Source organism: Streptopelia decaocto, assembly GCF_964273445.1.
Source record: "Streptopelia decaocto genome assembly, chromosome: 3".
Taxonomy (NCBI): domain Eukaryota; kingdom Metazoa; phylum Chordata; class Aves; order Columbiformes; family Columbidae; genus Streptopelia; species Streptopelia decaocto.
Window position 1 is genome coordinate 97,192,532 of NC_138656.1, and position 19,685 is coordinate 97,212,216.

General features: G+C 42.3%; 1 protein-coding gene across 1 annotated transcript in view; it reads left to right on the top strand.

Annotated features, from left to right (window-relative positions):
* Nucleotides 1-3,949: 3,949 nt before the first annotated feature.
* Nucleotides 3,950-19,685, top strand: part of CSMD1 (CUB and Sushi multiple domains 1) — a gene marked incomplete at both ends in the record, with an annotated part of 1,064,284 nt that continues 1,048,548 nt past the window's right edge. Inside the window, one exon of the mRNA XM_082048870.1 lies at nt 3,950-4,016. Within this exon, the coding sequence (XP_081904996.1) occupies nt 3,950-4,016 (67 nt within the window). The remainder of the gene's footprint in view (nt 4,017-19,685) is intronic.

Genomic DNA, 19,685 nt, shown 5'->3' on the forward strand with positions numbered 1-19,685 from the left:
CAAGCTAACTGTAGATAGTGTGTGGGTGGCATGGCTTCCTTTTTATTCTTTACGGTGTAACAAAATTGGGTTAGGAACATATGTACATACAAACAGTTTTTATTGTTCCAGCATGGAAGACTATTACGCCTAAAGAAATCACAAAATGTTTCAAATCTGAAAAAAGAGCTATTGAAAAGAAAATGTGTTAAGTGAGAGTATTCAGAACTGTACTCCCTGTTTTTGCTAACAACTAAAAAGCTTGCAGGACCAAAAAAAACCAAAACAACACAACCAAAAACAAACAAAACCCCCCAAAGAAACCAACCAACCAAAAACCACCAAAACATTTAATGGAGTTGTTTATGGAGAAGACTTCTACTTTCAGACTTCCTTACCCTAAATCTGTGTGCTGTTGAAGATTTCTCTTAGAGACTTTTTCTTTTCCCCAACAAACTATTTTAAATTTAAAACTTTCACATTTTTAAACTTAAGACTTCACAATAACCTGGCAGAAAGCTACTGCCTTCTGTCTCTGCTGGCAAGTACAAATTCTGATTATGGGTTCCCCCAAGCACCCTTTTTAGCGAGTATGTAGTACATTTTCAGCTATATTCTGAATCACTAGTTTTGCTTGTTTATGCACAAATATTCCTGTACCTTACAGAAAGATGCTGCTTCTTCCCAAAAAGTGACAAGAGAGAAACAGGGATTCAAAATTACTAATATAACAATCTGAAAAATGAAAAGGGGAATCTAACCTTTCTTTTTTTTTATATATGGCATCAAAAAGCAAAAGAACCAGTTCTCAATTAAAAATAAATCCCTGTCAAGTTACCTTTAAATCACCCCATTTAGTACAAACAGTCTTGACATACACACTCCCCCATACACATCTATAGGGAATCAAGGGAAATATTGCCTCTGTTCAAACACATAAATTTGGGGATTTTATGGTAATACATTAGGTACTTAAAATACAAGAGATAGATTACAGTAAGTAGGTTAGATCATCTGTAATTACTGTGTTTATGTACACAGTTCCATGCTGAGGTCCAGTCAGGTTGGTGGAGATCCCTCCTGGAATGCCAGGCTTCTGTTCCACAGTAATCGTCTGGGTCTTTTGGGTTTGGCAAAACTTTTGAGTCACACAGGGTTCGTAAAAGTCACTATAACAGTTACTTGAGTCTTTAGAGAGCCTGAAATGTTTGCTGGGGGGTCTGTGCTGTCCCATTTATCTCAGTAAGGCACTAATTCAGGTGACAAGTGACGAGTTGGCTAATGGCCAACAATGTTTATGCATATGGCTTGCTGTCATAGAATGTAAGAAAGGAGAGAAGGCATCTTTTGCAGTGATAGCAGTTATGGTACCCAGTTATTTAGCCTTATCTAGGTGCTATGAGGGGAAGAAGCTACCACTTGTTTAGCTCAATAGAGCAGGAACCAGGCACGAAACCGCAGTAAAGGCCAAAAAATCCTCAGAAGTATGGCAAGCCTCAAGAGGCAGTAAATATGATCAGGGTGAGTCAAGATCAAGAAAGCACATATTATGTCATACTGGAGCTTCTGCAGAATCTGATATGAGCAGGGTTAAACTTCAGCAACTTCTAAAATTAAGAGTGCTTGCTTAAACAGAACAAGAAATGATACAATCATTACTGTTTTCGGCTAGACTCAGCCGTAATGGAGTTTATTTATGACTTTTTAACTATTCCAACTCAATAAAAAATACAATGAAACAAAACTAAAAATGATTGGGATATCTTGGGCCAGATGCAATGCGAAAAACTCCTTGTTTTAAAAATCTAAGCTTCAGAGTACTGCAGGCCAGAAACTAAGAGTCTCAGCTTCACCTTAGTGACCATTTCTCTCTTTCTCACAAGCATTAGTGAATTCCCCCCAGTACGCTGACAAGAATTAAGTGGAGGGATGTACATGAGAAGCCTGAGCAGTTCTGACTGGGGAATTCTGCAGTGCAGCTTGGCTACATGATGTCTGGTACTAACAAGTATTAGCATCATTTTACTTTCACGAATGCAAAAATGCATCCCCGAGGCGTTTTTAAAATATGGATGAATACTAAGCCTGGATCCCTCCTTTGGAAGTGTTCGAACCCAGCTGCGGAGCGCAGTGGGGTAGGGATTTAGGGGAAGAGCGGCTGAGCAAAGGCCGGGCAGGGCAAAGAAGGCGAAGGGCAGGCAGGGAGGGAATCTTTGCCACGAGATGGCAGCAATGCCACATCTATCTCGGCAGCTTGCCTGGCCCTGGACTCTTTTTTTTTTTTTGAGTGAGAACCGCAACGTTTATACATAAATACAGGCTTATTACAAAGTCAGCCTACCTCGTTCAGTGCTCATTCACCACCTTCTTGCAACTTACAATGAGGAAACAACTTTGCATATTTCACCACAAAAGATAACTCATCATAAGTGAATAATTACAACCTTGAAAGTACCTTTCCAAAGGTGTTTGCATTTTTCTTTCCTTCATATGAGGTTTTGTATTTTAATTACGGATATAAGTAAGCATTAATTATGGAGTCAGGCCAAGTGTGCAGTGGTAGTGGTAATCTTTACAAGTCTTCATGGATTGGAAGTCAGGTTTGGACACTTTTTTGCCACTCGTTTGCAGGTAGGCCTGGCACAGAAACTATTGTTGGCAAAGGGCATCACCTGCCGAGGCCATGGAAGCATTGGGGATCTGTGACAGGCCAGCCCTGGGTCTCCATTTCCTTTCCCTGGGGCTCAGGGAACCAAACCTGCTGAGTGCTGGGTGGCAATGGGGAAGACTGCCTGCATATTGCCATGCCCGATTTTGGGGTTGTGGGGTTTTGTTTATTTGTTTGTTTTAGAAAGGATAGTTAATGGCAGAAATTCCTCTTGGCAAGAGGAGGACTCGGGAATGGCAACATAAAGACAAAGCAGTGTTCCTCAAAGAGACGTTGGCTGCTCTTGTTCCCCTCAGAAACAACAGCTTGTTTTGATGAGCAACTTGGAACGAACAAGCAAGGCACATTGGACGTGAAAGCCTTCCTCTCTCACGAGTGGGGACCAAGGCAAAGGAGGGTTTCACCTCGGACTAGAGATTCTCACCCCACCCCAGCACATGCACCACCCGCACCCGCATGTGGGTGGAGGAGCAGGGAGCCGAGCTGCGGGCAGAGCCAGGGAACTGGGCGCCGGGGCGGTGCAGCAGGAGCCCCCCGGGCAGGTGTAGCCCTGGAGCCGTCACCCTTCCCATCACAGGGGAGCACAGGGCCGGAGGGAAGCCTTCTCCCCCGGGCGCTTTCGGGAGGCGGCGGCAGCTGCCCGGGGTCGCGGCCAGGGCGGGGGGGGAAGGCCGCGGCGCCCCCACGGGGGCCGTGCGGGGGCCGGCCGGCAAAGCGGGGGGCTGCGGGCTTGGCGTGCACCGGCTGCGCAACGCCGGCCCCTTCCCCTCTCCATGGGAAGTGATGGTTGAGTCCGGCGGCGGCGGTTTCTCGTGTGTCTGGCAGCCGCTCCGCTGCGCTGCCTGCGCTGCTCTCGCCGCGATCCCTCCCTCTCCCCTCCTCCTCCTCCTCGCACTCTCCGCATCCCTCTCCTGCCGCCGCCGCTGCCCGGCTCTCCCCGCCGGCGGCCGTGGATGCCGCGCTGCCCGCGGCGCCGGGCGTGCCTCCCCTCCCTCCCCTCCCCTGGGCGGGCGGCGGGCCGGCGGCGCCGGGGCTCCGCGGGCGCTGAGCGGCGCAGCCCCGCCGCGGCGCGGGACTGATGCTATGAGCAGAGCGGAGCGAGCCGCCCGCGCAGTCCTGCAGGAGGCGTCGGGCGCTGCGCGGCGCTCGGGACCCGGACCGCTCCTCTCCGCCTCTCCTCGCCCTGTGGTGGTTATTTGGCGCTGTCCTTAGCCCCGCTGCCGCTCGGAGGACACGGTCGCAGCCGAGAAGAGCCGCCGGGGGTTTGGTGTGAGTGTGTGTGTGTGTGGAATAACTGCAGATATGACTGCGTGGAGGAAATTCAAGTCTCTGCTGATATTCTGCGCGGGGCTCCTCACTGCAGCTCAGGGTAAGATTTGGGTTTCTTGCACTGGATTCGTGTAGGCTGGGGTTATGGCACTGATTTCCCCCCACAGCTAAGCAGCTAGCGCTCGGATGAGCTCTATCCCTGCCTTCGTTTCTGCGCCGGGAAACAGTAGGCTTCCCGAGCCCGGTCTCCCTTCTCCCTGCTTCCCACCTCCTGCCGGGTCCGCCGGTGTTCCCCGAGGGCTCGGTTCCCGACCGGCCATTTCCCGCGGGAGAAACCAGCCCCCAGGAGCCGGGCAGCAGCCCCTGCGGCGCTGCAAGAGCCGTGCGCATCCAGCCGCCTGGGCAGCGGCAGAGTTTGGGAACACTTCGCTCTCCGCGCACGCACGAACGGCACTCGCAGCCGTGCGAGGGACAGTCCCCAGGCTGGCAAGTTTGGATCTCCCCTCCTCCCGCCTCCCCGGCATTTGCCGTGCTCTGGGGAGAGCGCGGAGTGGGTGGCCGCGGAGATCCGCCCCCGCCTGCCTTCAGCCGGCTCCGCTCCCCGCAAGTTACGCGGAGGCGGGGATGCGGAGCCGGCGTTCCTCTCCACCAGCTGCCTGCCCGTGCCGGCGGGTAGAGGGCTTCTCTGCTTGGCGTGCAGTGGGGAGCGTCTCCCACCCCCAGCTGGGTTCCCCTTAAAATCAGTGCGGGGAGGGAAGAGAAACGAGGGGGGGACAGTGGAGAATTGGGTTACACAACTTCAGTGCTGGCCTCAACCCCATCACTTGCCTCATCGCTGGATACAACAACTTCCCCATTATTCACTTCGCCTCTCATTAGCCCTGCGCTTTTTCATGCTGGGAGATGGCGAGCATGCATGTGTATCTAAGAGCAAGAGAGGGAGGGAGGGATGCTGCTCGCAGCTGAGCACCTGTCCCCGTTACAGCCTCTGCCTTCTCCCACCTCGCTCCCGGCTGTTTCTGCCTGCCTCCGGGAGGACGGTTCCCCTTGCGGTCTGTGCTGTCTGAGCCTCCCTTAACCCGTCCAAGGCGCTTTACATCGTTCCCACCATTTTATTTCTCTGACTGCTTTTTTCGGTGCGGGGGTGGGTGGAGCAGGCGGAGCGGGGCAAGCCGACCGCGGCCCGGGCTGGCGGGCGAAGCTAGAGCCTTCCCCGTCCTGCGGATGTTCGCGGCCGGGCTCCCTCGTCCGCCCTGGCGACACGGCAGGGTGCCCTCCCTCCGGCGGGCTCTGGCCACGATCTGGAGAGAGAGGCGGTGGGAGGCCAGCCCGGTCTGCCGGCAGCCGGGCGGGAGCTTTGACCGGTCCAGAGGAGCGGCTGCGGCTCCGCGCCAGTCCGGCGGCACCGTCCTCTGCCCAGAACCTGCCGCTGCCTCAGTTCGCCAGTCAACGCCAACCGCCTGCCCCCGGTCGCGCTGTCTCCGTGGGGAAGGGAGTGCGGGGAGAAGTGCCCGGGTTTCCTGGGCTGTGAAGCGGGCAGCTCCTGGAGACGGGGCTGTGCTCGGCAGCACACACAGCCCGGGGCGGGCGGGGGCTTCTCGGCGTGGCTGCCCTGCCCAAACTTCGAGCATTCCCCCCGCCCCCGGTGCCTTTGTCCCCTGCTTGCGCGGAGCTTGGCAGATGCTCCCAGCCTGCACACATGCCGGGCGCACCGGCGCTGCCCCTGCCAGGGGCCGGGCGGGCGGGGGAGCCCCGGGCCGGGCGGCAGAGCTGAGCCCGGTGCCCCGGGACGAACTGCAGCTGCAGCCGCGGCCGCGCCGGTTCCTGAGGCGGGCCGACACCCGCGACTCATTTGTTAAATACACTGTAGCTGGTTCTGTCGTTTGACATTTAAGTGTTTTCTTTTCATGGCTGACAGCACATATGAAAAGCTGGAGGCTGGATCATGGTTATTCAGCGGAGATCCGACGTGTTTTGCTTACATACAAAGGCTTTGCCAGGAACATTTGAGCACTGCCTCTGATGCTGCTCTGCAGAATGTAATTATACCTCGCTTAATGTGGAGCAGCAACACACCTACTTAAAGGCTACAAACTGATTTAATATTGAAGTCAAACAACAGGTAGAAGAGGAACCAGTGGGGCATTTGACATAATTCTTTCCATTTACCTTCCCAGGCAATCGAGCACAGGTATCTATATTTAGTCAACTATAATCCTGAGGCTGAAATTACATTTATAGTTTAGACAGTGAAAGAAGTCCTTTCTTACTAACATGAACAGCCTAGGCTTTCAAAAGCACATAAAATTTTAATTAATATATGCCCAGAACTCTTTGTTTTACCAGCCTCTTAGCAGTCGAATCGTTCGGTAGTCACTGTAATAAGAATTCACCCGAGTTTTGGTTGGTGTGAGGGTTTTATCATTAAAAAAAAAGGTGCTAAATTTCTGGAGGTATTGCCACAGGCATTCCCTTTCAGTAAAATGAGAGGTGGGCTGCTTTCCGCATTGTTCCTCATTATGAAATGCAATGGAAACCCTTTATTGATGTGCAATTTTCTGTAACTTTTTAAAGACGGAAATAAGGACCAAAATGAACATATGTCATCTTTCATTGTGGTAGATCTGAGGTGCAGTTCTATAAATTTCTTTGGACCCATTTTGTCTGACTGATACATCTGGGAGTTTCAGAAAACATTTGAGGGATTCTTCCTTGTCCGTTATGCTTTAAGCATCAAGGGAAATTTGTATGGAGTAATTTAAAGGAACCACTTTCACAGAAACTACCCTATCATAGCAATTATGCTTCAACAAGACAGGCAGCACACTGTTCAGCTCTGCATGTTAAGATGGGCTTGTTTATAGAGCCATTTGCTAATTCTGATAGGTTATATCCTAGATAAAGAAAGCATAAAAAAACCTTGATTTGCTTGAAATACAAAACACATCAGTACCATTTCTGTAAAAATTCATATTGCTAGAGAATGAATGGTAGATTTAGACTGACCTGAGACTAAAATTCAAGATAAAAGATTACAATATCTTTCTGCTCTGACATGAGGTCTGTGGACAAGCTATTTTCAATGCAGAAATACATATTGCTTAATATTTAAAATTGTCCTGGTGTATGTTTTCAAGATCATTCCCTGGACTTGTTCAGGTAACCAAATACAACACCTTAATCGCCACGTAATTGCCTCAAACAAAAAGTACATAAGCAGGCTTATGCACAGAGGTATCATTCAGATTAATGGAAATAGCAAAGGAAAAACATTTCTGTTCTTAAATTGAATCCAGGACTCCCACATCTACAGCTTAGTATTAAAAAAAAAAAAAAAAGAAGAAGAAAAAAGAAGACCAAGAAAAGAAAAGAAAATAGATGAAGAAGAAAAAGGAGATAAACCCCAAAACATTTTATGTACCCTCTGTTTGCTACTATCACTTTGTCAAAATAATTGCTATGACTACATCACACAAAATTACCCCTGTGTTTAAGGCCTACTCCTATTGGACGAAGAGTGTTTGTCTCTTTTGAAGTCCTGTATTTTGTCTCTCTCCAAAGCAGTGTTTCTCAAACTGTGAAGCTGGTCTCTCTAGAGAGGCACCATTCCCTTCCAGAGAAGACTAAAGCAATCCTAGGTGAGCTGAAAAAAGGATTTTTCAAAAGAACATCTGAGCTAGGTGTTGCATACCCAGCTGCAAAACCAAGTGTTCCATGGATTGATTCCCCAAGCCCCAGCCCAGTGAGGAACTGGCCACAGAAAGGCAGAAAAGGGCACAGACGGTTCTGACCACATAATATTTTAATGTAAAAATGCATTTATGTATTGGTAAGATCTGTGTCTTTTCCAATTCTCTCCATCAAAATATGTGTATAATGTCCTTAACTCTATAGAGGAACCAGAAATATGGTCAATTTGAATATAAGACAGTGGAGACCATATCTATTCAACAAAGATTCCTCAAACAATCATTTTAGACCTTTGAACCCATAGATGAGGTTTGAATTCCCACCATCAGCCAGGGTTCTCAGTTTCTTTGGGGGTGGAATGGGATACTGGTGTGTGTGGAACAGTATGCTGGGGTGAGGAGCTTGAGATGGTACACAAGCACATGCAGGCATGAGCACACATGAACTTCAGGATATACTGAAATTTGTGAGGGGACTTTAGCACTCTCTGTGACCTGAATATATAGGAACCACTCTGGAGATTGTTTTCTGTTTATTTTACTGACTGTCACTCTTGCGTCCCTTTACACAGACATGTATGATTTTGATCAGACGTGGGTGTTTTGTTGGGGTGAGAGCAGTTGTCATTTTTTGCCCTTGCAGACTGCTTTTTCTTCAAAACCATGAAATCTAGCTCATCTTATTATTACTTGTTATACTGTAGTATCATTATACATACATTGATACATGCAAGTTTTTAAAACACATCTGTGGGACTTTATCCTCAATACCATTTACATTCATGAAAGCTTTGGCCCCACGAAATTAGGAACAATCTGAAACTGTGAATATTTTAAACAGAAACCAATGCATCCAAGACTTATCATGCTCTCTGGAAGGGCTGAAATACCCTAGGGATCACCAATTCAACTTTTTCAAGACATCTCATCTGTACACTGTCACTATCGCATTAGACTTCCTCTCACAACCTTTCCTCAGAGAAGTAATTGCTTAATAGTGTGACTGTATAAAACTTCTAATGAATTTAAAGATAAGATGTAATTTAATTTTGCTCAAATCTGTATTGAACTCTCGTGTCTCTTTGATCATGATGACATTATTCTGCTAGTCAACAGCCCTATGTGTAAGCAAAGATATTGCAGTGTAGTGCCAGGCTGGCTGTAACCATCAGGGGGATGCAGTGTGCGAAGGGGAATTGCTGGTACAATATACCGAAGCACTAACTTAACTATGGACATGATCACTAATAAAATTCAAGTGTACAATGGGATAAAAATCAGGGTCACTGAATAAGAATCTGGCCTCTAGTTCTCCATACGGCTGCAAAGTTAGCCAGATTAGACTGAGCTAAATTGGATGTTCTTCCTGTTTCTGCAGCGAACAAAGAATGAGAATCATATGGAAATTCTCCTAATGTGTATGAATCACTTTCTTTTACTTAGATGTTTTACTTTTCTACATCAGTTGCAATTTCCTTTAAACCATTTTTATCAACCAGCAACTTTTGAAATAGGGAAAAATGCCATTAATGCCTGAGGAAAGCTGTGAGATCTTACTTTGTCCTCACACATCTTTGTTCTGGCTGGATGAAAGACATCGCTCAACTATATGACATTTTCATTGCATTTAAGAAAAATCTACACTATATTTTTTATAAGCATTTCTCAATGGAATAATTGCTTAAACAAATTACTTTGATTATTGCTAGTGTTTTATTGACACACAAAGGCAACAATTAGCAGTTGCCCACATTTTGTAATTGAATGGTAAATGCATGCACTGAAAACTCTTACAAGAGCAATGCTGCATCTTATTGCCAATAACAAGTCTTACTTGCTTAGAGATGATATTTTTTTTCTGTATCTCTTACCCATTAAGAAGAAAAAAAAAAGAAAATGGCAACAGTTTCTTGCCATTTTTACTTGGAGGGCACGTTCAGTTAAAAGGGCAGATAAAGATTTAATCACTGTTATATTGCTGATGATTAACCAGAATTCCTCTTGGTTAATCAGAATATTGTCAATGATCTGCTTTTAGCAAAAGGTAAGAAAAAAAAATCACATTTTCTTGCAATCATAGTATTTATGCTTTAATTTCCAGCATAAAAATTACCAGTTTGTTACAGCTTTATAATTATTAAAATATGCATTTTAACAATATATTAATGCATATTCTGAAATAGTGATTCCACCTCTTTCAACTTCATTTTTTGAGTCATCACTGTCAAGTAAAAGGTAACTTTTGAGAGTTATGAGGTCCCTATTCTGCTGCAGTGGAAACTGAAATTTCTATTGATTTCAGCAGTAGAGGATTGGCCAATTTGGAAAAAATTACTACTGTGAATAAGGCAGGCACGGTAGATACTGCACCTGAATAGTGGAGCCAGACCCTGTTTCGCATGAGCTGTCATGACTGTGAACTTCTGACTATCTTTACATGCATGTAAGACAAAAAAAAAAGGAAATCTGGATGAAGCTGAGCAATCAGTCTTGGTAGTATTTAAAGACTTACATATTTGTGGAAGTAATTTGGTTTTAAACAGTATCTCTGATATCTCTGATATCTCCAAACATGGTTTTATCTTACCTTGCTTCCTCTTTTTTTTTTTTTTCTTTCCTTAAAGAAATTATGAAGGACAATATACAGACAAACCTAGTATCCTTTTAGTCTTTGGATGTTTTATGTCTCTCCTACAGTATCCCATGGATACTGAAGTACAGGATCATGTTCCATATTCGTAACTCTGTTGTACAGTGGCTTTCCAAAATAAATGTTTGCAGCACTGCAGCTGAGACAGAGCTGAATAAATAACAACGGGTAAAACTTTGTGTGCAGTGTTTGTTTTGCAAACTTGCATGAAATATGTTCAGTATTTTAAAATTACAGTTTGCAGCACTTGTTCCGCACTTCATTCTCAATTTCAAGGTGATGAATTTTTCACAAAATTTTACGAAAGTTCAAGTTTTTCTTATTTCTTGTTTGAAAGTTTTCCATTTTTTTTTTTTATTAGAAACCCATTTCTAAACATGTATGGGAGGTTTTTTTAGTGAAATGTTCTTACAATTCTGTTGTTTGCAGCAAACTCTTGACATTTGGCAGAGAACAAATTTGGGGCTAGGAATATATCTTTTCCTCATTCTGTGATTTACAGATCAAATGTAGCCATGGTAGCATACTTCATAAATAATTATTTATTTCCTTTGACCTGTGTTATCATATCATGTTCACATAAAAAAAACAAGAGAACACAAATATTCAAACTTACATTTTGTTTACACTGGTGCTGAAACATCAGCAGTGTACAGTGCACTGGCAACAGAAGTGCAGCCAGCGTTGCTCTGTATTTAAACCTCAAGTTCAAGGGTGGGCCTAAACACACCAGGGACCACAATCAGCATATTGTCTCTTTTAAGAACTGACCCAGTTCTAGCTTGGATTTAAAGCATCTTCACTGTGCTTGCAATGCCTGGTGCTGAAATGGATGCGGGAGCTTGCCTCACTTTGCTGAGTGTATCCAAAATACATGAATGAGACCTTAGGCTTGGCTTTGGGCGTCGTGCTTGAGCTTGAACTTGCCTTGTATGAGTGCATCAGGGTTCAGTCTGGACTCGTGGTGCATATAACATGGATACAGCTGTAGCTTGGGATCCACATCAGAATGTTGGTGTGCAACACAACTCAAAGTGCGAGAAACAAGGAAGTGATTTTGTCGGGAAACAGCTGATGCTGGGAAGCAAGTGGCTCAGTATCGCAGGAGTGAGTACCTGTGAGCTCATGGAACCTGCCTTGCCCTGAACCTGAGAAAAAAACACATGACTGCATGGTTAAGAACAAAATGAAAGAGCGATGATTCTTGCACAACAGTGAGGATTTTGAAAAGGCCATTTTGATAAAATAAAATAAAGCAGCAAAGTGTTTAACTTATTTTTAGACTAATTTTACATGTTTCTGGTTGTGAAACAAATGGTCATGACAAATCACACTGTTCTCACTAATGTCTGTGGGATATCAATGCAGAATTTGACTGCTTCCAAGTGACTAAGTACACTATTTTAGTTTTGTCCCAGCAGCCAGATTCTCTATTGGTATCCCGCTGCTATTTCTTATAATACATAGATTAAGTCATACCAAGCATTTTTTTGGGGGGAAAAGCTGTTTTATAATTCACTTTTACAACCTCACTACAATCCACCAACTGCTAATATCACAGTCGGTGACTCTCTGCATTTGTAGACACCTCTCTTGAGAAATGAAATTGATTTTCTTTATCTTAGCATGTAAATATCCCCAGTGCATACTTTGACCCATTGTTTGCAGTGTCTCTAACACTGAAGAATGTAGTGTTAATAGATTTTACAAGGTCAACAGTGGCAGCAATCGTAGCATTTTGATTGTGTGCTATACTAAGCCATTTTGTTCTTGTTTTCCCAAGAAATCTATATAGGTTTTATTGTGGTATTTAATTAACATAAATGAAAATGCTGAAATTTTCCTTTCTTTTTTTTTTCCAGGCACATAATGTAATTAACTTGAAACAAATCTGCCAGTTTGTAGAGGAAAATAATTCTGCTATGCAGAACTAAGTATGTTGGACATAGGCTCTAGTAGTCAACTGAATAGTTTAGCTTGCTGTATGTCAGATTGTCACCAGTTAGGACCTGATCCAGAGGCTGGAGAACTCACAGGAAAAAAAAAAATCCCTTTAACCTTAAAGGAGTTTGAATCTGACCTTTGTAATAGCCACATATAACTTAGAGAACTTGCATACAAACAAGGCTGTTGGAACGAATATAATAATAATAATAATTAATAAAATCCAAACTCCAAATAGTTATTATTAATATGAAATGTTTTGCAAACAATGACAAATGTCGTTTACATTGAAGATATATGATGCCTCGTATTTTTGATATATCTGAATTGTATCATATTCCATAGGCTTTCATTAGTTATATAATTTGGTTGGTTCTGAAGAGAGATTAACCTTTAATTGCTTTCTTTAGCAACATTTACTAAACAGACTGATAGCATGGAAATGATCTATGCAAACAGCAAAGAAGGATTTCTTCAACTCATGTTGGCATGACAATTTAGATTTTTCCTGTCAACTCTTGAGAAGCTCCGAAGTAATTTCTTTAAAGCAATGAATCAGGGAATATTTTGGAAATTAAAGTTGCTCTCTTTTTTCAATTTAGTATCATTTAACACAGTGAGAGGCCTGACCCAAAAGATTTTAAAATCTTCAAACAAGAACTATTGCAAAAACTTATCATGAAACCCTCTTCATGGATCTCTGGTGAGTTACACCAGCAGAGAAGCTGACTTCAGATGCATTATCAAGTGATTTAGATTTCCTTTATTAACTATGTGTTAATAAAAAACAGAAAAACAATAGTGGGTAATGAAGAGTGGAAAGGCCAGCTTATAGTTGCCATTTTGATCTTCATGACAATATTTTATCTTGCAGCTATTTTGAGGAAATTAGATTACAGAAGGATTATAGAACAAAGAAGGACTAATCATTTTACTTTTGTTACAGTTCCAATTACAAAATTAGTTAAATGAATAAGGAATAAAATCAAAAGGCTGTTGTCCACATATTTAAATTACTATCCAAGATACTTCCTGTATAAAATGTTATTACTAAGCAAACTGAACTTCCCTCTTTTGATTTGTTTTAAATGAAATAGATTGTTTAGAAATTACCTAAAACCAGTCCAAACTACTTTAATTTAATTATTAAGAACTAAATTACTGGCTTAAAGAGGTATTTCTTAGGTTGCTGTTAGCAGTTAGGCAAACAAGGTAAAAGAAAAGAAGTTAATGTGAAGTGCTGTTTCTGCTGGGAAAATAAGTTTCTCACTATAGAAGACAAGAAAAGTAGCTCAGTAATGGTTTTCTTTTTAAAATGTTCCTGGCAGATGATGGCTACTGAGTTGGTGCAATTTGTTTACTGCTTTGCAATAGATTTGAGATGAGTCATATCATATTAAAAGAGAAGGTGTTTTGTCAAAGTAAATTCAGTTTTCCTTTTTTTCACACATAGTGAAATTATAAGTTCTCTTTTAACAGAGACACCTAATTGATTATTTTTTTTAGTGTTGATTCTTGTTGTGTCCATAAATCTGAGTTCCTGTTGCTAGAAATGGTAAGCCCAGATCTATAATTTCTGTGTATTGGATAAGGTGACTGAGCTGGAGTCTCCTTTCAGTTAACCTCATGCATCTTCTTTGGAGCAGTAGCCATTTCATTGTCAAGCTAATTTCAAGCTCTACAAGCATGGTTGTTTTTTGCAAGCCTTTCTACCCACTTGCCTTCAGAGTGGGAGTTAACTGATTAAGGACTATAGGATGGGTCCTCAAGATTTCATGTTGTAAAGAAATCTTTATTTGTCTTTTTTCTTAACTGACTACCTAAGTCCACTTTACTGGTAATGCATCTCAGTGTATCCACAGTGTTAAGGTAAAGTGGTACTTATATGAATATTAGATAAAGAAACAGACTTAGAGATGGAATACTCTTATGATACATCAGGTCATAAGCATTCAGCATGAAAAACAACCTTTATTTTCCAAAATATCTGATGGAAGAGGAGATCCATTTATTAGAAAAAACATGTACATACAGAACAATAACAGCATCTGTCTGAGCTCATTTTACCTGCAAAACTAGTTTTAGTGCAAAGTTCAAGGACACTAGGAAGAGGCAGAATGTGCTGTTTGTTGTCAAGACCCTGGATTTGTATTTTTACTTTATTTTCAGGAGTACCAACTATCTGCAGTTCCCATTGACGTAAGAGAAAACCTCAGATCTCAGCACTTTTGAACATCAAGGATTTGTACTGTACTTATTTTTACACTTGAGAACCATCAAAATCTGAATGTAATATAGTGCTGTAAAGATAACTGATAGACAACAATGTACAGCATTTACTACTGTTATTTCCCAGGTAGTATCTGAATTAACTGAAGTTTCCAAATCTAGAATTGTTGTGGTATTTTTTTTAGGAAGGAGAGATTCCTCGAGGGAAGTTGTGGTTTGTTTTTCTCTAAATCTGTTGTACCTAAGTGATTCTGTGTATATAAAAAAACCAACCTGGAACTGATGTACTCTGTAAGAAAATGTTTGTGATAACAAAGCAAACATTAAAAGCAGCAGCAAATCAGAATTTGGAGTGAAACCAACTCATAGACTACTTGCTGTATTGGATAATGGAGGCTGTTGTCCTGGCCCAGAATTAAAAACAATCAGTTCCACCTCCACATTATTTCCTCTATGAGTATTCATCATTTTTACATTTATCCTACATTGATGGTAACTAATTGTGGTTCCTTGGGGCTCTATTTTTCTTATGAAGAAACAGGCCATTTGTAAGGGATGAGGCAGGCTCTGGTGGAAAAGAGGTATCTACTCAGTTTTACCACTGTAGGATATATATTTTTATATTACTGTGCATTGCTCTGCAGACCATAGTTACAGGATGGATAGATTTGTGCAAATGTTCTGAATGTGATTTGTCACATAGCACTGCTACATTCAGGTACAGTTTTGCAAAACAGAAGCATTTTCTGTGACTGTCTCAACAGCAGTTTGCTTCTCAGACCTACCCAGTCACACTGCTGTTGCCTAGGTACTATTCCAAAAGAGCAATGTGCATAAGGATCAAGTCCCCTGGGGGGAAAAAGATCAATTAAAAAAAGAAACTACTCTTTGATGCTAGAAAGATAATGTACTGCCCACTGTGACAAAATAAGCTATTGTGGTGACAGACTGTGTCAGATGAGGGATGGGTATTCAGCACAGAGGACAGCATAGGCAACTGATGGAATTCATTCTTATATTTCATTGACACGTTCTCCAGTAGTACCACTGAGGAAGATAAGCTATCTCAAAAAAAGAAGCTACATATGAAAGAGCATGACAGAATGTAATGGGGGTTTCAGTCTGGGCACCTCACTACAAGAAAGACATTGAGGTGCTGGAGAGAGTTGAAGAAGCAATGAAGCTGTTGAAGGGTCTGGAGCACAAATTTTATGAGGAGTGGCTGGGGGAACTGGGGTTATATAGTCTGGAAAAAAGGAGGCTGAGGGGAGACGTTATGGCTGTCTACAACTACCTGAAAGGAGGTTGTAGCATGGAGGGTTTCAGTCTCTTCTCCCAAGTAGCAGGTGATAAGATGAGAGGAAATTGCCTCAGGTTGCACCAGGGGAGGTTTAGATTAGATAATAGGGAAAAGTTCTTCATGGCAAGGGTTGTCAGGCATTGGAACAGACTGCCTAGGGAAGTGGTGGAGTCACCATCCCTGGAAATGTTTAAAAGACATATAGATGAGGTTCTTAGGGATATGGTTTAGTGCTAGCGTTAGGTTAGTGGTTGGACTTGATCCTGAGGGTCTCTTCCAACCTAAATGATTCTATGATTCTATTATTTTTTAAAATCCTTTCTCTTGTAATTTGCCCTCTTACAATCAAATATTTTCTGGGATATTTTGTCTGTTACTGTATTTATACCTTAAAAGAAAGTTCATTAGGCATTGATGTGTATAGTGTGATCTGTTAGTTTGCTTTATAGAAAATCCTAGAGTGTAGCGATCCATCATAAAAAGGATTATGTGAACACAGATAAAATTAAATGGACAACATGGATAACATTGTGACAGGAAACTCAAGTCTGGGGAATGTTATTTCCTGCATGATCAGAAACAAGCAAAAACCCCTTATCTTTTGAAACTTAGCCCATAGCAGCTTCATGCTGCCCTATATTTTACAGAAGACATAGCCCAGATTAGTTCAGTCACATCCATCGATAATTTAAATTTTTTTCTGATCTCCATTACCAGTATTTGTCTTATGGAAGAGCGATGCATAATCACCTTCCCTTATTGTCTCCAGTAACACAGGCATACTGGTCTCGTCATACTGAATAGAACTGGTAATACAACTCAAAACTTGAAATGTCTGCTGGCAAGTGCCCTAAGTGGAAGCCCTGGTGCCACTACTGTGCAGGTCTGATAAATAACGACTGATGCCCTCATGAGCATGGCAGTTCACTTGCTGAGCTGATGCACAGACTAAATGCTGACCTGCTGAAAACAGTGGATTATATCTCACAGGAGTGGCAGAGCTGGCACCATCAGATCTGCAATATTAAACACTTTCCCCTCACTGCTTCTTTAAAATTTTTCTTTTGCAAACCTTATCTTTCTTGTTCCAGTCACTCTATATAATTTCTTCCTCTGCTGAAGGAGTGTAAGACACCTTCTTTGTTGTGCTCCAAAGTGGTTGTTTAACATTTCCATGGAGGAAAGCACCCAGGGTCTAATGTGTGATGATTCCTGCACTGAGAGCAACCAGTACAAAGGCTGAAGATGGGCACAGGGCATGCTTAGGACTTGAAGTGCTAAGTCAGTGACTTAGGCTGTGCTCAGATTTTGTGCAAGTCCCATGAATTTAGTAAAGTTTCAGTCTTCACATATTTAAAAATGCAAGAAGCATCACATCAAATCAGATCAAAATATCCTCTCTCTGACAGTGGCCATTAGCAAATGCACCAAAAAAACTGCAGGAAACAAGATATAGACAGCCTTATATTTTAGCAGCCTCTGGCCAGTTTAGGGAACTCTTAGCCAGAGGATACATCTATGTTCAATATCCACCAACAAATTTAACCTTCACGGATCTGTTCTTGAGCCTATTCATAATTCAGACTGCCACACTTATTTTTTGTCAACTTGTTTTACAATTTAACTCCTGCTGTGTGAAAAAGCACTGCATTTTGCTTGTTTTGAAGCTTCTACCTCCTCATTTCCTTAAGCACTTCTAGCTCTTCAGAAATACTTCACCCTGCACAGAACTTTGCATCTGATAAATAGGAAGGGGTGATGTGAATCTGTAAATTACACACTTTTCCCATGTATGTCTAAAAATTCCATGTGGATATTTATCGACTAACTTCAAGTAATACTAATGTATGATTCCCAAATGTGTTTCTCATAATTTTTAATGATCCTGGGTTGCTGGATCAGGGTTGCTGATGCACTTAAAAGAATAATAGTCTGTATTTTATTATAAACAGCCACTTCCTTCTATCTCACTATCTCATTACATAATTTTTATTCTCATTAATAGTTTGATTGTTTGCTTTCCGGTAAAGACTATACTTGGTGACCACCTGAATGTCAGTGATGTTCAACATTTTGTCCTATGAGAGATTCTGGAGGGACAGCAGAGAAAATGCTTAGAAAATTAGGTCCTGGTGAGAAATAAATACAGCAAACCAGACTTCCATGGAGTGTGTTAGTAGCTCATTAAAAATATAACATCTACGGTATTTTAGCTTCATCTTGCATATATGCTGCTTGTACCTCTGTGGTCCAATGTGTCTGGTCACAAGTCATATCTTGGTGGTGTTCTCTTTCCTGGAACAATAGGCAAAAATTCTGGTGAAAACTCATGGAGGTTGTGACAAACTTTCATGATGAGATCTGGTGAAGGATTTGGTTTCTATGGAGATCGGGGAAACACTGCAAGAATTACTGTCAGAAAAGGTTTGGGAATAGTTCCATTATACTGAAAATGCTGAAACCATGTCGTCCTTCTAAATCAACCAGTTTCCCCCTCCAAAGACCCAGATCTAGAGCAAACTGAAAACAAAAACAACCACCACCACCAACAACAAAACCCCACAAACAAACCAACCTAAACATTTAAAATTCTGCCCTGAGATAGAGGCTTATCTCAAACCTTAAAACATGCAAGATATTCCATGAGCTCAAATCCATGTGTCTGGTTTTAGAATGTTAGAAATGTTAGAAAATTTGTCACTGTCCGTAAAATATTGTTTCTCTTGTTCCCTAAGACAGCAGGCTTCCTACATGCATTTAAGCTGGCTCCAAATGGGTTGTACACATTCTGCCCTTCCCCTTAATTCTACTTCTGTAGAAAAGCCTATCAGCGTCATAAAAAAAAAAACAACAAACTATGCAAATAAATAATTAGCAAAAGCATTTTATGAACAAGAATAGCATGAGATAGAAGAAAACAGCATCTCTTTAATGTTGCCAAGTCTCGATGACTGTTCTTGCTCCTTTGTTCTGAAAGGGTCTGTTTCATTTCCATAAAATAGAAATTTTGGAATATTTCTTGATAGAGTCTGTTCAGGAAAGGGAGGCATTAATTACTCCTGTCCTGTGCAAACAAAATAATTGCTTAGCTTTTGAGAACTGACAAGAACACGAGTTTCAGATGACTGGAAAAGGACTATATCCAGACAAGATACATGTGAATCTAAAATTCCAGTGAGATAAGGGAAAGGTTTAGTTCTTTGAGTAGGACTGTTTTAATGGGATAACAAAATTTTTAATATTTTTCAAGCAAGTTTTGTTTTCTGCCTGATTAGAAAAAATGACGGGAAGCTGGTAAACATTGTCCCAATCTACAAGAAAGGCAACAGGGATGACCCTGGCAGCTACAGGCCTGTCAGCCTCACTTCTGTGCCTGGCAAAATCATGGAGAAGGTTGTTCTGGGAGTTATTGAAAAACATCTGAATGACAACGCAGTCATTGGTCCCAGACAGCACAGGTTCATGAGGCAAAAGTCTTGCTTAACAAACTTAATTTTGTTCTACTACAAGGTTACCCATCTAGTTGACCAAGGGAAGCCTGTCGATGTGATCTTTTTGGATTTCAGTAAAGTCTTTTGTACTGTCTCTCACAGTATTCTCCTGGACAAGATGTCCAGCATACAGCTGGATAAACACACAATACAGTGGATGAGCAGTTGGCTGACGGGCCGGGCTCAAAGGGTTCTAGTAAATGGGGTTATATCAGGCTGGTGACCAGTCACTAGCAGATTCCGCAGGGATCCATCTCAGAGCCTGTACTCTTCAATGTCTTTATAAATGACTTGGACTCAGGACTTGAGGGATTACTTAGCTTGCTGATGACACAAAATTGGGAGGAGCTGTTGACACTCTCGGGGGCAGAGAGGCCCTGCAGAGGGATCTGGACAAATTGGAGAACTGGGCAATCACCAACTGCATGAAGTTCAACAAGGGCAAGCACCAGATTTTGCACCTGGG